Raw genomic sequence first — 23,207 nt, forward strand, 5'->3', positions numbered from 1 at the left:
GGAAGGAAGGAAATGCGAATTGGTGTAATTTTAATAATGTTAATTAAACTGACCGATCATTCGCGAACCACACACGTTAATTGCTTTCGTACATTAACGTAATGTGCTTTATTCGTTTGGAATTAATGAGCTTAATTTGAAGCACTCGATTAATACCTAAACGCATATATATTCACCTATTCGTTGTAAAATTCCTTGTGATTTTAAAATGAACATTACAAAACAATATTTTGTTATAAAATATATATAAATTATATAAAATTATATTATTTATATAATATCATTATAAATATAAAACCTAATTATAATTTTATATATAATATAAAACACATCATTTGTAATTATAATTTTCTAATATAATATAAAACACAATTTGTAATTAAATAATATAAACAATTGTCGCAAAAATAGTTCTATTTGATTAATATGAATATCATTATACAATTAATTAAATTTTTTTGTTGCATTTTCATATTGTGTTAGGTAATGGATTAAATTGATCATTTAAAATCACTCCAAGTATAATTTACCATTATTCAACCCTGTATATATTTATTAATCATTATGAACCATTCTACATAATCCAATAAATCCTAATATACATTCTCACACAATTAAAGTAAATTTCTTTTGCTCGTTTCCTCTTACTTTCATTTATAAGAACAAATAAAAGGGTGTAAGGGGACTACTATTAGAGACAAAAATTGAAGGGTGTTCCCTCGAATCGCATGATCGAATAAATAGAAAATAATATAAAACGTAACCTTTTAAAAATTGCAATAGATTGAAATAACCCCTTTGGAATGGGGTGGGTTGAATAAAAGTGGACGGTTGTTGTATATCGTTGGAAATGTTGGCAGGGACGATCAGACAAAGCGTGCCCATGGTTATCGAAGATAACGACAAACGAGCTTTCTCTCCTAAGGTCGAACACGCACGCGAGATCATGATGATTTTGACGAGAGAAAACTGCTAAAGCAAACGTTAGGTGGTAGTGCCCTCTCTTATGCGATCGATAAACGATAAAAGCTATGCTAAAATCGGGACTGCGCCTATCTTGTGGCATGTAAAATCCTTTTTTTTTCTTTTTTTTTCTTCTCTTTCTTTATCAATAAAGCTGCGTCGTTAGGTACAGCATCATCGATATACGCACACGCACCTGAAAATCTATGAAAAATCAATCTACGTTGAATTTAATTGGACGCAATCCAATTTCCGTTAAATCTTTTTCTCTGCTTTGATCAAATAAAAAAAAAAAAAAAAAAGAAAAAAAAATAAACAAACACTACTTGGAACTACGAAATATCGTAGTATTAAACGAGAAAGCTATGAAAAATAAAAAGAAGAAAGAAAAAAAACAGTAATATCATAGAAGGGAATTTCCGACTTTCTAAACTAAACCCTTAAGCCGATAGTAACTTTTGCTTTTTTTTTTTTTTTTTAAACCGGTGCAAAAATTCTTTTTACCAGTTTCCTACTTAAGGGGACCTTCTACTCTGCAATTTAAAAAAATTTTTTTTTTTTTTTTTACATTTTTCGAATGTATATATATGTAGAAATATTGTGTTAAAATTTCAAAAAGATCCGATGTCTCTAACTACATTTTTGGTGCCTGAACGTAACTACCTCGGACCGCTTCCTGAGCGTTCGGCGCGCACGGACGACTCTTATCTTGTTCAATCCCTTTCTCTTTCATTGTTTATTCAAGCAGTTTTTTTTATTGTAATCTGTATAATCCTTCGTATTGTCAGGTATATTTTTCGGGGGATCAGACATAGAGAAATATATAACTGTCTGAAGATGATGATATATAGATTATTAAATTATGATGATGTTAATGGGCTAATAATTTGAATAAAACGTGGCCCATTGCTGGGCCCATTAATCGGCCAATGATCAACTACCATTAATGGGCCGATAATAACTGCCGGTAATGGGCCGATAATAAATGCCGGTAATGGGCCGATAATAAATGCCGGTAATGGGCCGATACTAAATGCCGGTAATGGGCCGATACTAAATGCCGGTAATGGGCCGATAATAAATGCCGGTAATGGGCCGATAATAAATGCCGGTAATGGGCCGATACTAAATGCCGGTAATGGGCCGATAATAAATGCCGGTAATGGGCCGATAATAAATGCCGGTAATGGGCCGATAATAAATGCCGGTAATGGGCCGATAATAAATGCCGGTAATGGGCCGATAATAAATGCCGGTAATGGGCCGATAATAAATGCCGGTAATGGGCCGATAATAAATGCCGGTAATGGGCCGATACTAAATGCCGGTAATGGGCCGATAATAAATGCCGGTAATGGGCTGATAATAAATGCCGGTAATGGGCCGATACTAAATGCCGGTAATAGGCCGATAATAAATGCCGGTAATGGGCCGATAATAAATGCCGGTAATGGGCCGATAATAAAATTTTCCGAGTTGTGTTTACACTTCCCTTATTATTTTCATTTCAATTCTCATTCTAATATCTTCGACAAGGAAACATTTTTATTTCATAAAAAGAAAAAGAAATGAGAAATGTTTAATTGATCATTGAAGTTGAATTTTATAAAATAACAGATTCCCATGTTCTCAACCCTTTTCAAAGTTTGTTTGCATTTTAATTTATTTTCATTTCAACTTGTTCGTACACTTTCGACGGAGACTGTATCTTTCCTTACAAATAGAAAGGGATCATAATATCTCACGATTCATAAAAAAAAAAAGAAGATAATAATAATTACCATATGTGTTCCATCGACTGGTGTAAGTACCTCAAAACTAAGGCACTGAAGCAAAAATACAAGCATCCTCCGGCACTTTCTAAAGATGTACAGAAAGAGCTAAAGCCTATTTATGAGGATCTGACTAAGACAGAACTGCTGGAAAGATGTTTAGGTGGACATACGCAGAATAATAATGAAAGCTTTAATAACTGCGTATGGAACATGGCACCTAAACACCTATTTAACGGCAAAAAAGTTGTTGAAATTGCGTGCAAAGTTTCAGCATGTATCTTTAACGAAGGATTTCAAACAGTGATGAAGATAATGGAAACGATGGGCATGAAACTTGGGCCAGGAGCGATCGACTTTGCTAAAAGACGCGACGACCGACGTATCGAATCTGCGAACCGTCGAAGCTCTGAGTGCTCAAAAGATACCAGATCAAAGTGGAAGAAGGCAAGACTGGAAGAAATTGAAGAATATGAACAAGAAGAAGGTCTATTGTACGGTCCAGGCATCGCAGATTAAGTTTAGGTAAGAATTTTTAACGATTTTGAGTAGAAAAAAACTTTAAACGCGTTTATCTCGAAACTATGTTTTGAAATACTAGCTCCATCGTATCTCACGAACCAGTAAACCGATTCTTATAAAATTTAATCCACATATTCTACACATGAGCTGTAACAAAGTGACGGAGAGTTTTTTCTTATATTTTAATTTTTACTATTTATTTTTAGTCAAAAACAATAAAAAAAAGGTCAAATTTACGTTTTTTTTTGTAATTTGTCCACCATTTTTTTATTTATTGATAAAATTTTTATATAAAACTGTCACTTTGTAGCTGAAGTCATACAGAATATAAAACCATTTTACTTTTATGTTTCAGGTAAGCCATTCTCAAGTTCTGATGGAGCTACCAAAGCACTAAAGTATTAAGGTGTTTTTTTATACTACTGTTTTTGCAATAAAAAATTAATTAAAATGAAAAAATAAAAATTCATTTATATAGTTTAAGACTCAATTTAACAAACCCAACAACTTTTAGATCGATATCTTTTATAGTTTTCTTGGAAAAAATTCGCGAAAATAGCCTTTTTTTTAGGTGCTCAGAGTAGAAGGTCCCCTTAAGAGAATGTACGTACGAAAAAGGGTAGTAGTTAGAAGAAAAAGGGGTAAGGTAAAAGAGGAAGGGTTGTTGGGGTGAACGGTATAAAACGGTGCTCTGTGCGCCTGTTTGGTGAACCCTAGGAAAGGTAGAAAAATTTTCATCGACGTTCGACGACGATGAAAATTTGAAAAGGTAGAGAGAGAAAGGAGAGAAAGTTCCTTAGGGTACCCGTGGTTGGAAAAAGGTAATCTTACTCGAAAACTTTTGATCCTTGTTTTCTTCTCCCTTTTTTATCCTTACGTTCTTTCTTCCTATTATTTTTTCTTTTTCTATCTACCTAGGGTACGATTAAATTCTCAAGTGTCTGAGCAACTTTTGTTTCTTCTTCTTCTTCTTCTTCTTTTTCCTATCGATTGGTTGAACCATGGAAAAAGGGGATACTGAATAACCATGAACATCATCCTCTATCGCACAAAACAAGTTTTTATTATTGTATATACGTCGTATTGAAGATAGGTTGGAGAATATTTTAAATAAAAAAGGGCTTTCTCCTTTTTTTTTTTTTATATTTTCGAATAATCCCATCGAATCTCGTATTGGATCACTTAATTTTATTTTTATAAGTAAATCGTTATATTTATATACGTAAAAATGTGTTGTAAATATTACTAATGAAAATGTAGATTAAATTTTTCAATTGTAGGTAATATTATTATTATAAATTTATATAAAATTATATAATATTTTTTATATTAATTTTATATTACATAATTTAATATAAATACTATAAATATATATAATAATAAATAAAATAAAATTAATAGAATAAATAAATGAAATTAATAATATAAAATTAATATATATATAATAATAATAATATTAATAATAATAATAATAATAATATTTAATCTAATATATTTTTATATAAAATATTTAACAGTAATAATATTTAATTTTATTAAAACATGTAATATATTATATTATATTAAATTTAATTAAATAATAATAAATTATATTACATTATAATAAATTAAAAAAAAATGACCTAATAATAATTGCAAATGAATATAATAAAAATAGAGATTAAAAATAAAAAGAAAAAATACTGTTAAAAACCATTTGCAATTTGTTATTTTATTGCGCGTAAGAGTGCGAGTTCGACGGATAGAAAGAGAAACGAGTAAGGGTTGAAGAGGGTGAGGAAGGCAAAGGGAAGGGAAAGGGAAAGAACATGTCATAAAGTTGCGCTTTATCGCGTTCCACGCCAATGCAGGTGGGCTCTTTCACGACTTGAAACGAGGGCTTACTTCGATCTGCCAATCATAGGGAGTTCGACTCTCAGAAACGCAATGCTCTCTTATACCTTTTCGTGATACCATCGGCAACCCTTTTTCTATTCCCTTTGGTGAAATGAAATCGACTTGAGAAAAGCGATCGAATCTATTCTATCAACCCTTCTTCTCCTCCCTTTTTTAACTTTACTCCCCCCATCCTAACCAATTCACTCAAGTTATTTCTTTATTTCAATTCGAATATTTTGTTACATTGCTTGGGATGGGGGTTGGTTAAAGGGTTGTGGGAGAAATTGAAAGCACGTTTTTTTTTTTTTTAAATTGATCGTTTAAACTACCAATTACTTTTTCCTTTTCCTTTTTTTCTCTGTGGTTTTTTATTTTTTTTTTCTCATTTAATAATCAAACGTTCGATAAACTCAACGTTAACAAGATTACCAATTTTAAGGAGTTTGATTGATTATTTTTTTTTTCTTCTTCTTCTTCTTCTTCTCGTTTGAAATTTTTATTTTTATTGGATAGATCGATATAAAAAGGACGAATGATAAAGTATCGTCGAGTATCACCGACAAACTTAATCCTCTCCTTCTTACGATCGACCTTGATTACCAACAGGGTGAATTTAGCACGTAATAAAGATACTCTGTCCAGATAGGAAAAGAATAAACCCTTTAAATCATTCTCTCTCTCTCTCTCTCTCTTTCCTTAGCCCTTCCTTTTTAACTAACAACGTATAACACTCATTACGATAATCTAGCGTTCTTTATTTCTAATCTTCGTTTCTTATCATTCACATAATTCGTCATTTTTAATTTCTCATTAATTAAAAAAAAAAACAAAAAAAAAACAACACAAATCTAATTAACCTTTAGAGTGGTCTATCGACGCATATAAGTGTTTGTTAATATTAATGTTAAATAATGTAATGTTTATATTAATTAATTAAATAATATTCAGAAAGAAAAACTTTAATTATTAAATATAATTTATTATTAGAATCAATAATAAATTGTTTCGTTTCTACAAAACATTGTCGTTAAAAGTATTCAACACTCAAAGAGCTGATTATTACATAATTAATGACAATTATTTTTCGAAATAAAAACACCAGGATAACAAGAGAAAAAAAAGATGTGACAGGATTAAATGGATTGAAATCAATCAGCCTTTAATTCATGAATTTGCTTTTAAGTAAGCGTAATGGCCCTTTTACAAGTTAGTAAAAAAACCAATCAAATCGGAGAAACGAATGTTACTGATTTTACGAATCTCTCTTTCTCATTCTCTCATTCTCTTTATCTTTCACACACGTGTACAAGCGCTAATACTCAAATAGGGTAGCTTATCTATGTATGTATGTATGTATGCATATATATATTTATCGGTCAACGATCTCCCCTTTACACTTGAAACAAGGATAACATCCATGGATCGATAGCATCGTGGTACATTGATCAAGGAGCAGTGGTTCGTTCAACGTGTTCTAACGGGTTGCAACTTGCACAGAAAGCTTTAGAGAGAGAGAGAAGGAGAAATGGGTGAGTAAAGGGTAGGAAAGGGGATAAGGGTGAGTTAGGGAAGAGAATGGTTATCGGTAATTCACTTTCCAATAATTCTGTTACCAACGTAATCGTGCTTATTCTGCAACCCTGGCTATACGAGTTCGCACCTTGCACACGCATAAACGCACACACACAAATATATATATATATATATATATATATATATATATATATATATATATATATATATGTGTATATACCTATGTGCACATATTAATAGATGGATTTAAATACATTTTGCTTATACCTCTGTTCAAGGATTAGAGTTTCATGTAGATAGTTATGTGTATGTGTGTATGTCTATAGGTATGTTGTACGTGTACGTTTACGTGTGTTTCATGCGAAGGGAAAGTTTGGGATATCAGAGAGAAATGTTCAGAATACACGAACGAGTGCTACGAATTTTCGGATTATTTCAATTTTCAAAACTATAGTATATCTAACTTCATTTTGTTTTGATCGTAAAGGATTTATTGGTTTTTGTTTCTATACGGGAATTGTATTTCATATGCAATAGTTTTTAGAATCTTCATTGTTTGTATTTGTTTTTGAAATATTTTAAATGAATTTATTTATTTAATTATTTTTTTTTTAAATTGTAATTAGATAAAATAGTTAATTAGAGTTTAATAGCTATTAAGTTCCTCTTCTGTACGGATTGTATTTGTATGGAATATTAAATTTTTAGAATTTTCCTTGTATTTGTTTTTGAAATATTTAAATGTATTCATTTGTACTTCCTTTTCTAAATTGTAATTAGATGAAAATAATAGTTTATTATTATTTAATCGTTATATCACGTTTCTTATTTCGGTGCTCATCATAGAGTTTAAAGATAACACACGTAAAGCGAAGCTTGTTCTCACAAATACGTTTATTTAGAGTCTTCATTGTATTTGTTTTTGAAATATTTAAATGAATTCCTTTGTAGTTTGTTTTCTAGCTTGTAATTAAATGAAAATAATAGGTTATTATGATTTAATCGTTATATCACGTTCCTTATTTTGATGTTCATCAGAGAGTTTGAAGATGACGCATGTAAAGTGAAGCTTGGGCTCGTAAATAGGCTTTGTTTAGGGGGCTGGGATGGATCGTGTGTTCCGGTATGTCCTTTGACGCGAAACGAGCCACTGAGTGAGCACCTAACGACGCTATCGCGCTTATGGCTTACACACAGTGTTTATGGATATCCATGTTGAAACTATGAGAGAGCTAGTAGCTAGGGTATACACTATCACGTTCGAATAATCAGAGACATAGACTGAATAGTATCGATATATATCGTTATCGTTTCGGCTCGTTAATTCTCATCCCGTTTGGTCCATTTGTTCAGTTTTAAGCGTAATTAGAGTCTTCAGTGTCTCACTTTAATTAAATTCATGATACTTTTGACGTATATACTATTGACATGTCATAGATTCAAATGTTTATATTTGGTTGTATCATCAATTTTATCTGTCTATATCGTTGTCGATTATTTTATTTTCTCGATTATTCAACGAAGAATTTTCCTCTGTTCCTCACAAATGCGTTTAACGGAAGCTCGTTAACGGGTCGGACACGATAATTAAGGCAAATAATATTTGCCATTTGCGTGTGCAATGTTTGTTTGCAATATCCGTTCATTGAGATAATCTCCCTCCCTTCTTCAACCTCTCCCCCCCCACCCCACCCACCAATTTGTTCCTTTCAAGTATGGGCGTATGCAATTTCTGTTTTATCTCACCATTTTTCCATGTTTATTTGTATGCTCGTGTGGTATTACTCGTTGTTCTTCCTACTACGTTTCATCATGATTTTCATTAACATTTCACGCATGCACAGTTCGGTTAATTTACAACGAATTATTATTTATATGTATATGTGATCGTATTTTACGAGTTTCATGTTCCTGGTTTATTTCTGTTCTTTATCTTCTTCTACTTTTGGTTTTTTTTTTTTTTAAATGTTTCATTAATTTTTCTTTATTTTTTATTTGGACGACACTCTGTAGGAACGAACGAACGAACGAACGAACGAACGAAAGAACGAACTGTTATTGGTATCGAAATGGAGGCCGACACGTCAATGTCGTTTAGCTATTTTTATTCTCCAACTGCAGCATACGACGGTATTCGACGGAAAACTACTCAGGGACAAAGGTGCTTCGATTTTCTATCGAATCTATGCTCAATCCTTCTAGATTTATATATATATATATATACACACACACACACACACACACATGCAAAACTGAACGATTTATTTTCATAAACTATTTACAATACGATTATCAATAAATTTTTCTTTTCAAGTTCTTCAGTAACATTTTTTTCTTTTTTTTACTTAAAAAAATAAAAAATAAAATAAAACATAAAATAACTTTTCAATCGAGTTGTTAAAAAATTGATTCTTCCTAGATATTAGAAAATAATTGTCTTTTAGTTTAATTTCTTGTTTTTTTTATTTTGTCATTAGGTTCGTTGTTGTTAACGTCACATTGTATTACTACGAGTGATGATACCGTGATAAAAACAATACAAAATTATCGTTAACTTCGTAGACATTATTTTTACGCTCTAAGTAAATGAACAAGGAAGAAGAAGAAGAAGAAGAAGAAGAAATAAGAGTATGCTGACGGTAACGACAACGTTTTTCAGGGCTCGATAAAAGCGTAGGTATGCTAGTTAATTGTATCAGTACCCTATTACCGTACCAGTATACCTCGCGTGATTTTGCAATAGCTTTTTATACACCTTCAAACTGAGGACATTTTTGCGTTAATTTAAAAAACAAAAAGTAAGAGAGAACCAATATTTGCTGGAGACGTTTTAATGACAAAATGGGAAAGTAAATTAATTGACAGGTTTTTTTTTTTCATTTCAAATACTATTCGTATAATATTTTGTTTTTTTTTTTTACAATTTTTCATAACAATTATAAGTTTTATTTGTTAGAAAAAAAAAAAGTAAATTAATAGTCATGCATATACTATATGTGTCTGATTTTAATTTTTACTTTGTTACCCCCTCTATATTTGATTACACCAATCATAAAAGGATCACGATAAACATTGTTCAATGATTTTTCATGCACATATAAATAATATTAGGTCGTTCCAAAAGTTTATTTTTTTTAATTTTTTTTTTTTTTTAGTAATACTGCGAGTACAATAATTTTTCCGTTTAGCAATATTTCTCATGCAATATTGTGCAATTTGTTACCAAGAAAAAGTAAGAAATATTAGGGACGACCTAATAAATTGAAATTAAGATCACTTGTTTTTTTTTTTTTTCAGTAATGACGGAAAAATAAAAAATCTTAAAGTGAAAAGATGTTGGGTGGTTTTTTGTAAACGTTGACGACAAGTCGAGTTGTAAGTTGATTTAGTTGCAATATTTTCTTTGAAATAGTTTAGTTTAAAACTACCACCGAGTTAACACAATTTGTCTTTTTTCTTTTACATTTTATTTTATTTTATTTCATTACGACTAGAGTTACATGCATGCATTAATATATCGAAATTAAGATCACTTGTTTTTTATACTGATGATAAAAAAATAGAAAACTTTGAAGCAAATATGTGAGTTGGTGGTTTGTTGTAAACGTTGACGACAAGTCAAGTTGTAAGTTGATTTAGTTGCAATATTTTCTTTGAATTAATTTAGTTTAAAACCACTACCACCGAGTTACTAACGCTTAACAAAATTTGTCTTTTTTCTTTTACATTTTATTTTATTTTATTTTATTTTATTTTATTTTATTTTATTTTATTACGACTAATGTTACGTGCATGCATACACACAGCTCACACATAGATACACACGCACATAGGGGGAACGAGTAAAAGGGACTCTCGTTTGTAGTAGAGAAACAACGAAAAAGGGAAGGATAGAGAAATTGTCGAGCAGCCGACACCGTTACTAGCTTGCTGAGGACTAAGCGAGATCTGCGTAAATACGGGCGAGTAATTACGTTGCTGGAAGGGAAATTACCAGTTACCGGCTCGCCGTTGAGTTTTATCCAATTAGGGGATTGCTTTGGCCACCCTGCAGAATGTTAACTCTCTCTCTCTCCCTCTACCAACCAACCAAGCCACCCACCCACCCATCTTACCCCTCTTCTCTTTCTATTTCCATCTCATTTTCCCCTCTTCTTCTTCACCCCCACACAACCTTTTCATTCTCTTTCGTTTGCTACCCTACTACTACCATCGACGACCATGTCAGTCGAAGCGAAAAAACTACCCTTGAAAAAAAGGGCCGTTTCTACTACTAGCCCGACGACGTCTTTCTCTCATTCACTTCTTCTTTATTTTATTTTATTTTTTTCTTTTTTCTTTTTTTTTACTCCCTTGTTTATTTCTATTTTACTTTTTCCTTACAATCTTATTTCTTGTTTTTTATTTATTTTTTTTCTTGGTAGAAACTACCCTTTTTCTTTCTTTCTTTCTCGTTTTCTTTATTCCCATCATAATTCTTCTACTAGCTAAGTATTAATAATAATAATGATAGTAGTACTAGTAGTATAGTAGTAATAATAGTATTCTACTACTTATTCGCATAAGTTACCACTCGGTCAACGATGTTAGTAGTAGTAGTAATAGTAATCAAGCTAAGCTAAGCCAAGTCGAACCGAACCGAAACTCCGAGACCGGTATTTTAGAAAAACGTAGCTTTTCTCGTCGTCTATAAATAAAATGGCTTTTCGCGTTCGCATCGTTCGTCACATCGATCGAACGTTAACTACAAGAAGAGAGGATTCTACGATGGAAGGAATCAAAGTGTTCTTTGTGTGTGTACTCTCTCTCTCTCTCTCTCTCTCTCTCTCTCTTTCTCTCTTAGTCTTGGGAGTGTTAAATATAGAAAAAAATATATAAGGTAAAAAATAAAAAAAATATATATATATATATATATATATATTATCTGTTCGAACGCACAATGAAACGAGGAGAAAATACTCGAGGGAGAAAAGTACGATTTTATTTACGTGCGTCAGCTTTTTTTTTAATTTATTTTATTCGCGATATATTGTTATATTTTTAAAAAAATTCTTACAGTAAAAAAATTCATTTAAATAAAAATTACTACACGAATTTATTTAGAAATATTTCTATTTAGATGTTACGTATCAAAAGAGTAATATACATTCTACCAAAAAAAAACAAAAATATATTCCTACGAGACCAGAGTGTACGATTTTATATTTATTTAATTCACTATTTATATAGAATTTTTTTTTTTTAAATGTGTGTGTTTACATTTAAAATTTATTTTAATAAAAATTACGACAAATGTTTTAAAGAAAAAATATTTTTGTTAGACTTTGTCAAACAAATAATACATTCTACGGAACAAAAATACGATTTTATATTTTTTAATTCATTACTTTTATAACATTCTTAAAAAATATATATATTTACATTAAAAATTCATTTAAATAAAAATGTACAAAATATTTCTATTAAACGTTATCAAAAATGATGAAATTTATTTGATGAAACTTTTGAACAACTTTTTGAACGATTAAACTTATCCCCATGGATAAACTTGAATGATTATAAAGGTGTTAATAGGATGTTAAAACTGTTTAGATATTAACCAAAAGTACTTGTGTGACAGAGTTTCGTCACGTTGAAAACATTAAACCCCAGTAACCGCAAAGTATATGATATTTGTTCGAAACTCTGACTACTAACCTCGAGACGTAGTCGCGACTAACACGAACGAAGCATCACCTTAATGCGACCCAAAAAGCCTTATTTTTTATTATGGCTGCACTTTAATACACATTACACCGTGCTCATCCAACTATGTTTCTATTTTTTCATCTTCTGCACATTTTTCTTTTCTATTTAATTTTGTTGTTGTTCGTTCATCCATACATTCGGTTGCAAAGTTCGTTCACGAGTTAATCATGCGAATTCATGAATGAAATAAACATGGAAAATGTGAATGTTATTCTTTGATTCTGATGGCACTGTTTTCTTATTGATTAAAAATACATGTAACAAAGTTTTGAGAATAAAAATAATGATAATAAAAAAAACAATAGTTAAAAGTTGTTAGATTTTTACAGTATATATATAACTATCGGAATCGTACGAGAACGGAGGCGGCGAACGGACAATCAAGGACGCGAACATTGGTTAGCCGAGGGTGATGTCCTCGCCATTGATTGGCAGCCCTGACCGCGTCTATGCTTGCCAAGGTTCCGGTATGCAGACCTACAGCTTTGATTGCGGCTTAAACGACTACCTAGACTCGAAACTTTTTTCATTTTCTTTCCATCATTCGTAAAAACATATTAAACTTGCTACTAAACGTATTCTTAAGAAAATTCAATGTTTCCTACATGTGTGAAGAAAAAGATAAATACAAATTAAATAAAAACAAACAAAGAGAAAATAAATGACATTATTAGAAATACTATGAATCATTCGTTTATTTATAGATCGATGAGAAATATCACAAAAAAATTAGGTCAATCTTTTATTGGGACAACTTTGTGTGTGTGTGTGTGAGTTGAACATTTCGTTTGAAATAGTGTCGGTTGAAAGGAGTGTGTTCTGGATGTTTTAATCAACCGATCTATTTACAGGTTACCGACTATACTTGTTAAAGATTGGTAAAGGTAGTGTCGGAATTCTTCTCGGTTAGATTGGGACGAGTAGATAGAGGGTATATAGTAAGTATTATGATACCTATTCGTTGAACGATTTTCCCCTGAAAACGTTTTTCAAGGTAATTCCTTCCCTCCCTTCTCTCCAAAAGTAGAAAAAGATCGATTTCTAACATCGATCTTAGCGTTGTATAATAATTGGTGTTGTAAGACTCGAGGTATCCCTGAGGTAACTTAACGAGTCCGATAGTTCGTCTCACCCCCGTCCCCAACCACCCTTTCTTCCTCACCATAGACCGTGTTTTTTCCTTCGCCGTTTATAGTCCTCTAGTACGTATAAAATATAGTTAAGTAAGAAGCCTAGAGCTTGCTGTTAGAAAGTTATGGACGTCGTACTTTGGGGTCTCGCTCGCGTAAGCGACTACGTCGACCGAGTTTGCGTCGTATACGTGTAAATGTATATGTATGTAGCTTTATATATATATATATATATATATATATGTGTGTGTGTGCATGTGTATATATATATATATATATATGTGTCGGAGGTCCCATTGATTTCTTGGCCCATGTCAAGGCTGCACGCGAGAAAGCCCCTTTTTGCCTCCGGCCACCCACGCGAGAGCTTGCCGTCAACCGCCTTCGACCTCCCACGACCCCTTCCAACCCTCCCGCCTCTCCACGAACCACCCCGGCCTACCTATCTTTCTATCTCTAACTCTATCTATTCTACTAGTTCTTCTTCTTCTTCTTCTTCTTCGTCTTCTTCTTCTTCTCCTATCATCAATTTCAAGTCTAACCAATCCACGAATCTCAACAACGCATTTCCATCCCACCTACCTGTCACTCTGTCTCAACGAATCTATCCTTTCCGATTTCTTCCCATTCGTTTATTCTTTTTTTTTTAGTTTCTTTTTTTTCTTTTTAACTCCAAGCGTTATCCCTTCCCCCCTTCTGTTTTTTTTTCTTCTTCTATCGTTTTCACCAAAAGAAACGTCGACCGACTTGGCCACATTCCGATCGCATTCTTTCACCTCCCTTTTTTTTTTTGCTTCTTCTTGATCTTCTTTGAACAAAGCTCACGAACAAATGGACGAAAAAAACGAACGTACTTTTCCCTTAAGCATCGTCCCTAGGCCAACATATGGTAAAGCATGCTAGGTTGTACTATGATCTATTTTATTTCTTATCTTTATCGGTTTTTAAGACCTTTAAATCTTTTGCATTACTATTTTTGTTTTTTGTAATTGATGATAAGTATTATAACAAAAATTAGGAAAATAATTTTATACTAGAGCATACTATGATTTATTTTATTTCTTATCTTTATTGTTTTTTAAGAACTTAAATCTTTCGCATTACTATTTTTGTTATTGTGTAATTGATTAGAGGTATCATAGCAAAATAACTTTATCAATGATGTCCAACATTCATTCTAACTTATACTACTAATTAATACTAATATTAATACTAATACTAATAACTAACTAATACATCAATAATATTTTTTTTTCTATAATATTTCAATTCTTCTTTTTCTTTTTATTTAAACTAGTCCAAGTTACGACCTGTACTTCTACACATTCATATTTAATTTCTATTTTAATGGATTCGTGTATTAGGTTAGTCGATAAATCAATTGATTTGTTAAGAAAATAACCTCGTCAAATATGAATTTCTCATTTTTTTTCAATTAAATTCTAATCAAGATTCGTCAAAGTCATAGAAAAGAAAAGAAAAGAAAAGAAAAGAAAAGAAAAGAAAAATATTTGTGGATATTAGATGTGTTGAAGATAGAAAGGAAATGAAAATCGTTTTTTTCCGTGAACTGACGTCAGCGGATTAGCCGAGTCTTTGCTTCCCCACGAAATATCCAAAGGTACACATTGGCTTGGTTTTTTGAAACAACGTTGAAAATAACCTAAATTATGGTTAGATCAAAATATTTCCTTTTGTTTTTTTCTTTTCTTTTCTTTTCTTAGAAACTAAGGTAATTTCTGTAGATTGAAGGAATTATAATACGTTCGAATGTTTTCCTTTTTGTCCAAAAGTTAATTCGTTTCGTGTTCATGGTCTAATAGTAATTTGTGAAAGTCACATTTGAATGGGTTCAAAACGACAAAAGAAGTTAGTCGGTTGTGATTTAGCAATAAGGTTGGTTGCAAGCTTGTGCCCGCATATTAATCGCCTAAGCTCGTGCAGTATGCGACACCACGAGCCAATTTGGGAGCTTAAAATGTACTCGACTACTGAGAATTTTGTGGCTAACGAAAAAAACGATTACTTCATATGATTAATGTTTTTCAAATATTGTCTTGTCTCGAATGATAAAAGTGACGACGTGAGTAATATGGAAAACATGTTACACACACACACACACGTGAGGAATCGTCAAACGTAACGTGTTAAGGGGGTGGGAAGTAGAGAAGGGTGTGGTGGGTTAAATTTTAATGGAAAAAAAATCGATAACCGATTGGTAAATCGATGAAATCATTTCATTTTGGGAGATTTCGATTAGGAACGATAGAGAGAACGATAAGAAATGTTTAAACGTGCTGTATTGTTGGATATAGTATGAGTGTATTCATGTATGTTTGTGTGTATAGATGGATGTGTGTCTATATGTATAGAGAAATGTGTCAGTAGTATAGAACGGTGAATGACCAGACAGCTGAAGGCTCGATCAACCGCGTTCCCGGATATTACTGATACCGAAGAGTATTCGATTTGAACGTAACTGGGTAGTTTCATCCGATTAAATGGCACGCAACAACTTGATGAATCTTCTCTGGATTGGTAATAGATACTTTCACGAGTCAATCAAAGATCGTTTCATAGGAATCAAAAAATATCTTTACCGATTCCTTTTGATATCTGATATGAAAAGAACCCATCATTTCGATCACATTTAAAATTGTCATGGGATTAAAATGAACATTCGTTAATTAGTATTCTAAAAATAAATCCTTTCATTGATATCGATTAAAAATCATTATGTCAACATTATTTTTGAAATATTATTTCTCTAACAAATGTATACTAAATCATTTTTATTTTATTTCCCTCACAACAAACACCCCACGATATTATTGAAAAATTTGAATTCATATTATTCATCGATGTTTGCTGTTTATATTCATTTAATTCATTACACAATAAGTCATGCATTAATAAACATTAAAAATTGACTTATGACTTTTGAAAAAAAAAAGAACTTTTCATTTCGTTAGATCAAATGAATAAGATATGCTTGTATACAGTGGTAGTATTAACTATACTTGAAGGATTATTACTTTAGACACGAATTCAGGTTTGAACAATAATGAAAGATTTTTATCACGGTCATTAGAACGCAAGCAACACTTGCAGATGAATCGAAATAGAATTGCATGTAGTAGCCTATAAGCGAGGAATTGTTGCAGTTTCATCAATCACCTCAATAAGCGCGAGCATTAATAATCGACCGCTATTAAATATGCATCGGTTGTTTGCCGTGCGGATTGCCTATCGTCCTCCTCCTCCTCCTCCTCCTCCTCCTCCTCCTCCTCCTCCACCACCACCACCACCTCCTCCTACCCTTTCTCATCCTTCTGTTTCTCCTCCTTTTCCTCCTCTTCCTCGAACATCGTTATTGCCTATTTCTGCACTCGAGATGTCAGTTACTAATTGTCTTTCTCGAGTGGTACTGCACGTATTTTCGAACGAGGACGTGAAAATCGTTGATCCATGATGGTATGCCGCCTGTCTGTCTGTCTATCTGTCTGTTTGTCTGTGTCAAATCAACAATACAACGATCGATCGAATCTCTTTTTCCTATCTTTTATAAATAAAATACAATATATATATATATATATATATATATATATATATATATATATATATATATATATTTATATATTTATATATTTTTTATCTTTCTCTTTCTCATATTAATCTTTACGAGTACGACATGGTAATCATTGAAACTCCTAACGTTGATCGTAATATTTTTTCGATCAAAAAAAAATAAATAAATAACAACAAAAGAAGCATTCCACCCTAACGAAGCGTATCTCTCGATGTTCACCCTTTTAGAAGAAAAAAAAAAAAAGAAAAAAGAAATCAATTCTCGCATCGACGAATGATTTTTAGCTTTTAAAACTATTACGGTTCGTTGAGTTATCGGTAATATTTATTATTATTTTTTTTTTAATTTTTTTAATGTACATCAAAATTTTCTCATTTCATATAAATAATTATTATAATTATTATTATTTCCTATCGTTAGCGTGTATTTAAACGAGTTATCATTCTTCCTCCTTCTCGTAGTAATTCTACGAAAATAAGTTGTCGTTGCGAACTTTAAAACCCACGTCGACACGTGGAGAAGTAACACGACGGGGTTGAATTTGGTTTTACCCGTAGTTTCTTGTAAAACGCATGTGTGTATGTGTATGTGTATGTGCGCGCGCGCAATTCATCCACCCATTCCCTTTCGGGTAAGTGGGTCAGAAGACCGCGGAGAGTCGAATGACTTGGCACGATTTTTCTCGTTTCCGAGTCAGACTATCCGATGCTTTTTCACGAAGAAAACACGACGATTCGCGACCGGATGAGACATACCACCACTGACGTTTTCAACCCCTCATAGATCCCCTCATCCACCCGTTTTCTCCACGAATCACCGATCACTTCACCAACGTCAACCAACATTCGTCGAACTTACAACACAACTCAGTAGAAAGATAACAAACAGGAACATTGATGCTTTTTCCAAATCCCCCTCCCTTTAACTTCTTCACCCCTTTCAACCCCCTTTTATTCGTTCTTCTTAAAAACGATTGATATTTTCCCCATGTTCCTAGATAAGGGAATGGACGTTATTCTTTCGTCTATTTCGATAGATAAAATTGCGAAACGATCTTAGGTTAAGATAAATCTTACAACTACATACATAAATATATATATATATATATATATATATGTATGTACCTTAATTCGATCGATATCGGGGGTATGATATTTATGTGTAAAACGTTCGATTCTGTTTGTTTTTTCTTGTTGTACCTCTAAGTCGGTAAATTTAACGAGAAGAAATTTGGAACAATGAAAAGTTGAAGATCGTTCCTATCTCTCTCTCTCTCTCTCTCTCTCTCTCTCTCTTTCTCTTTCTTTTTCTTTTTAAAACAGAATCAAAAGATGTTAGTAAATCCAAGAGGGATGCCTTTCGTGATAAGAAAGAGGACGATTTGCCGGTGGTCCAGAAAATGGGAAGGGATTTACTAGCCGGAAGATAGATAGATAGATGAAAAGAGAGTGAGAGAGAGAGAGAGAGAGAGAGAAGAGCGAGGGGGAGGGATAAAGAGGGGAAGATTTGGAGTTCTGCCACATCGGGAGCACCCTCCTGCCTCGAGAGCTCTACTGTGATCACCGATACCACACTACAGAACCTTCGCGGTTGGTACTCGTAGGGTTTGGAGGAGCCCGAAGAGAGGCACGACCCTCGAGAAGGAAACAGGTGGAACGAGACGAGACTCTGTGCTTCGAAGAAAAGCGTAAATATTGATAATTTCAGCTAACTATACTTATTACCTTGTCGATCTATAACAGTTTAGTATATTATCATATCTATCATATTATACTCGAACAATTATGCAATTTGATATGATTGGTAGACAAATTTTTGTGTGTTTAAGTATTATATTAAAATTTGTAATTACTTTATTATTAAACTCGTCGTAGATAAACTTTTTGTTTTCTAAACTAGACGTTATTAGTTTGTAATTAAGTATGTATTTTTTATTTGATATTACAAAATTAAAAACACAAAATATATTCCTATATTTCTTCTACCCTTTTTTCTTTTTAACTATACTAATATATAAATAGGTTTTATATTTAGTATTTAGTAAAAATACTATAATACTAAATATTTTTATACTAATTTTATTTAGTTATTTAGTAAAAATACTAAATATATATAATACTAAACTTTTTTATATTAATTTTATTGAATATTTTTACTAAATACTATAATACCTAAATAAATTTTATTTAATAAAAAATAATATAAAAAGTGATATCTTTGTTTTATTTAAATCGATGAATGGATAAGATAGGAACTGTTTAATTTCAACAAAACGCATTTGTATAGTTATCTGTGAAATATCTTTACTGGGGAATACTAATCTGGAATAGTTTGAGTTCCTCGTAGAGTAGGATGTTCGTTGACATAAGCGAGGTGATACGAGTCAGGGAGGTTGTAATACGCGGTCCGAGGAGCTTTACATTTCCGTACATTTACATACAACCACAAGGGTGTTTCAAGCCCCTTGGCGTCGTGTCGCGTTGCCGTCGGTTGTAGCTAAACATAAGCGTAATGACACCTCGTACGAATCGTCTCAGACTATTTCTGAACACCGGAGTCTAACATTTTACTCCTCTTGTTGTCTCTCATCACTTTCTTTCTCTCTCTCTCTCTCTCTCTTTCTTTTTATTCAGAAGGTATTTTTGTTCCGTGATAACGATCGAGCCATATTTTTCTACACACAAAAATGTCGAAGTTATCTCACCCAGGAAAAAAACACGGAAAAATCGACGAAAGAGACGAAAGAGAGTCAGAGAGAGAGAGAGAGAGAGAGAGAGAAAGAAAGAAAGAGAGAATAGGATACAAAGCGCGTGGTCGAGCGTAGATAAAACGAAATGAGGGCAACGTTGCGAATCCGCCAACGACATATCTCACGCGTACAAAGAGAGAGAAAGAGAAACACAGACACACATACACATGGAGAAAGAAATAACCAGACTTTTGGACAATTTTCTAAAGAAATTATTTCATACGAACTTATGAAGAATCGATTCATACATGAAACTCTTCAATAACAATTTATCACTATAATGAACAAGAAATGAGAATGATAGATAACAAAAAACAAATGTTTCTAAACACATGTATAAATTTTAAATTATCGGACAACACACCAATCTGTTTATCCTTTTTCCTTAATCGAAAATCATTTGATATAATTTATGATATAGTTTATTAAAAAGACGTGTAAGAAGAGTAAGATAAACAAATGAAAGAGATATTACTTACGCAGCGTGGGCGAAGGGTGCCCAATGCGTGGCAGGCAGCAGTGCCACCGTGGCCGCGAGAAGGGCGAAGCTCCAGGAGGCTGCGTGCAAGGACCTCATGTTCACGTCGTTGATTTCCTACGTTAACGCTTGCGATGATTTTTTCTTTTTTCGTATGAGTGTATATGTGTAAATATGTATAATTATCTTGTATTAAATAAAATTGTTGCCGATTGTCGCGTACGTGTACGTTTTTACTATGTATGATGTATCACGCGGGTGTACATGTATATGTATATATGTAAACGTGTGTTTCTGTATGTATATTAGTGTAACGCGTGTTTTTTTTTTTGTTAGAGTACAAGAGTCGTGTATATAAGTGTAAATGTGTGTTTTTGAGTGAGTGAGTGAGTGTGTGTGAGTGTGTATGTGCGTGTTTGTGTGAAATCGTACGCGTCCTGGCCGCGAACTATGACGACGGCCAAGTCGGCCTCGAAGGCTGCGACAAGGACAACGGCAGGGGACGACGGCAAGGACGACGGCAAGGACGACGTCGACGGGTGTCCTGAGGCGTTGCTACCTGGCGCGTTGACCCGGCGCCTCTCTGCGTCCTGTCCGCGACTCACCCTCCCTCCCTCCCGCCCGCCCGCCCCGCCTTCCAACCTCCGTCTTGCTCCCTCTCAAAGCCTCTTCTCTTCTATCTATCTCTCCTCTCTCGCTCTCTCTCTCTCTCTCTCTCTCTCACCAACTCTCTTTATGTCTCTTTATTATTATCCTTTTTTCTTTTCTTTTCTATCTTTCTTTAAAGACTTCTTTCTTTTGTCTTTCTCGACGATTTAAAAAACAAATTCTACGTTTATCAGGTAAAATCCTTTTTTCTTTTTCTGTATTCGAAATTTGTTGTTGTTGTTGTCTTATCTCTCGTCTATCATATATTATTATTATTATTATTATACACTTCGTCACTTTCACAAAATGAATTATTCGTAGCACTTATGGATCATTATAGATATTCTTTCGAATATATTCAAGATAAAATATATATTATAGAATATAAATTTTTTTTTTCTTTAACACAATATCACACGATGAAATAAATAGGTGAAATGTTTTTCGATAATAAAGACGAGCAAGCAGCAGCAACAACAGTAGCATCAGCAGTAGCAGCAGCAGCAGCAGCAGCAGCAGCAGCGGCAGCATCGAACGCGTGAAAACACTCCATAAACGCGATATTGTTTAAGGGGTTGGTAGTTGTAGTAATAGTATTCTCGATTAAGTCGTAGTTCGTTTAATGACCGATGATGATAACGCGTCGCGAATCATAAACGGTTCATTTCGTTCACTGTTTATAAGACACACCAAGAGTTTCTATTCTATTGTTTTTCTTCATTTATTTTGTAGAATTGTTTAACACACACACACACGGATCTTAGATTAGTGTTTTTTTGTTAATTTCCTTCTCCTCTCTATCAATAATTCTTCACGAAAGAGAAAACGAAGGTTATAAGAAGAAGAATAGTTCTCTCGCAATTTCTCTCCCTTTCTCTCTCTCTCTCTCTCTCTCTTTTTGTAGCTTTAACATGGGTAAGGTAATAAAAAAATGATTGGATTAATAGTTGGTACACCTTGAATGGATCACGTCCCTTTCGTTTCTCCGACTATTCTAAAAGGTTTCACCAAGATAATCGGGAAAATGACGCGCGGAGAGAGAGAGAAAGAGATGATAACGGGGGATGACACAGTGATACATATTTAATATACTTATATATAAGTATATTATTTATTATACTTATATATAAGTATATAAGAGGGACGTATGGATAATAAGTATTATTATTTGTTGGATGTATTATTATAAGAGAATTTCCGGAGAGGATGATACTTCCCTCCCCCAAAAACTCAAAAATTCTTCTTATCCTTCTACCCTTATTTCACCTTTTTTTCTTCTCCACACCTTCAGATTATTATCTTCGATAACAACAATATATATATATATATATATATCTCTTCAAAAGCTCGGTCTTATTCTACGACGAATTTCCAATTCGTTCGCCGGCTGATCATTTGCTTGGCCGGCATCGGTAGGATGAACATTAAATCGACGACACTGGACATTTTCAGGATAACCGAGCCTTCGTCGTCCACCACCTCTTCTTCTCGGTTTCTTCCTCGTATTATATTCCTTTTGATACGTTGTCCTGGTGTTTCTTGTCGACGTCCACGTCGACGTATCTGTCCTGTTGTTCGTCTTTGTCGTCGTCGTCTTTGTCGTCGTCGTCTTTGTCGTCGTCGTCTTCGTCGTCGTCGTCGTCGTCGTCCTCGTCCACGTCGTTGTCGTCGTTGTCGTCGTAGTCGTTGTCGTTTTCCTCGACAACGAGCTTTTTTTCTTTTCCTCTTTCGTTACCTTCCTTTCTCGTGCTTTCTATCTTTCTATTTCTTTCTATTTCTTTCTCTTTCTTTCTCTTTCTTTTCCCTCTCTCTCTCTCTCTCTCTCCCTCACACACACACTCTCTCTCTCTCTCTTCTCTCACGGGGACACTCGGTCAGCACCCGCGCTACGCCGCTACGCGCTCGGGAGTGGCGGCTCTCGCGTCTAGCCCGGCCGTATCATCGCGCAAGCGCCCCTAGTACTTTCTTTCCTGCCTACCTTCCTTCCCTTCCCTTCCCTTCCCCTTCTTGTTTGCCTCCCTACCTGGCTGCCTGCCTGCTTGCTTGCTTGCCACCCACCTGTCTCCCACCTGCTTGCCTGCTTGCTTTCCTGTCACCCTGCAACCCTGATGCTGATACTATTGCTGCTATTACTGCTGCTGCTACTGCTGCTGCTGCTTTTTCCTCTCTCTCTTTCTCTTTCTCTTTCTCTTTATTA

At 33.5% G+C, this 23,207-nt stretch overlaps 2 protein-coding genes across 7 annotated transcripts in view; one reads left to right on the forward strand and one right to left on the reverse strand.

Annotated features, from left to right (window-relative positions):
• Rdl (Resistant to dieldrin) overlaps positions 1-22,939 on the reverse strand; it is a 114,882-nt gene extending 91,943 nt beyond the window's left edge. For 2 of the 6 annotated variants that reach the window (XM_015328435.2, XM_015328432.2), the window contains exon 1: positions 20,364-22,935. In XM_015328435.2, coding sequence (XP_015183921.1) covers positions 20,364-20,461 — 98 coding nt within the window. In that variant the 5' untranslated portion in view covers positions 20,462-22,935. Of the gene's footprint in view, positions 1-20,363 lie in introns of all 6 variants that reach the window. The other 4 variants (XM_089178949.1, XM_089178950.1, XM_015328429.2 and 1 more) reach the window with 4 other exon arrangements.
• On the forward strand, positions 2,406-4,440 carry LOC149030499 (uncharacterized). Its single transcript, XM_089178792.1, has 2 exons — positions 2,406-3,260; positions 3,613-4,440. The coding sequence occupies exon 1, from the start codon at positions 2,748-2,750 to the stop codon at positions 3,252-3,254; it is 507 nt and encodes a 168-aa protein (XP_089034918.1). The 5' UTR covers positions 2,406-2,747; the 3' UTR covers positions 3,255-3,260; positions 3,613-4,440.
• Positions 22,940-23,207: the final 268 nt, after the last annotated feature.

The sequence above is a fragment of the Polistes dominula genome, unplaced genomic scaffold (genome assembly GCF_049000335.1).
Source record: "Polistes dominula isolate Pdom_NZ unplaced genomic scaffold, Pdom_raw_medaka contig_18, whole genome shotgun sequence".
Classification (NCBI taxonomy): Eukaryota; Metazoa; Arthropoda; class Insecta; order Hymenoptera; family Vespidae; genus Polistes; species Polistes dominula.

Coding starts and splice junctions, on each gene's coding strand:
- LOC149030499 (XM_089178792.1), top strand. CDS start 2,748: ATGTGTTCCATCGACTGGTGTAAGTACCTCAAAACTAAGGCACTGAAG.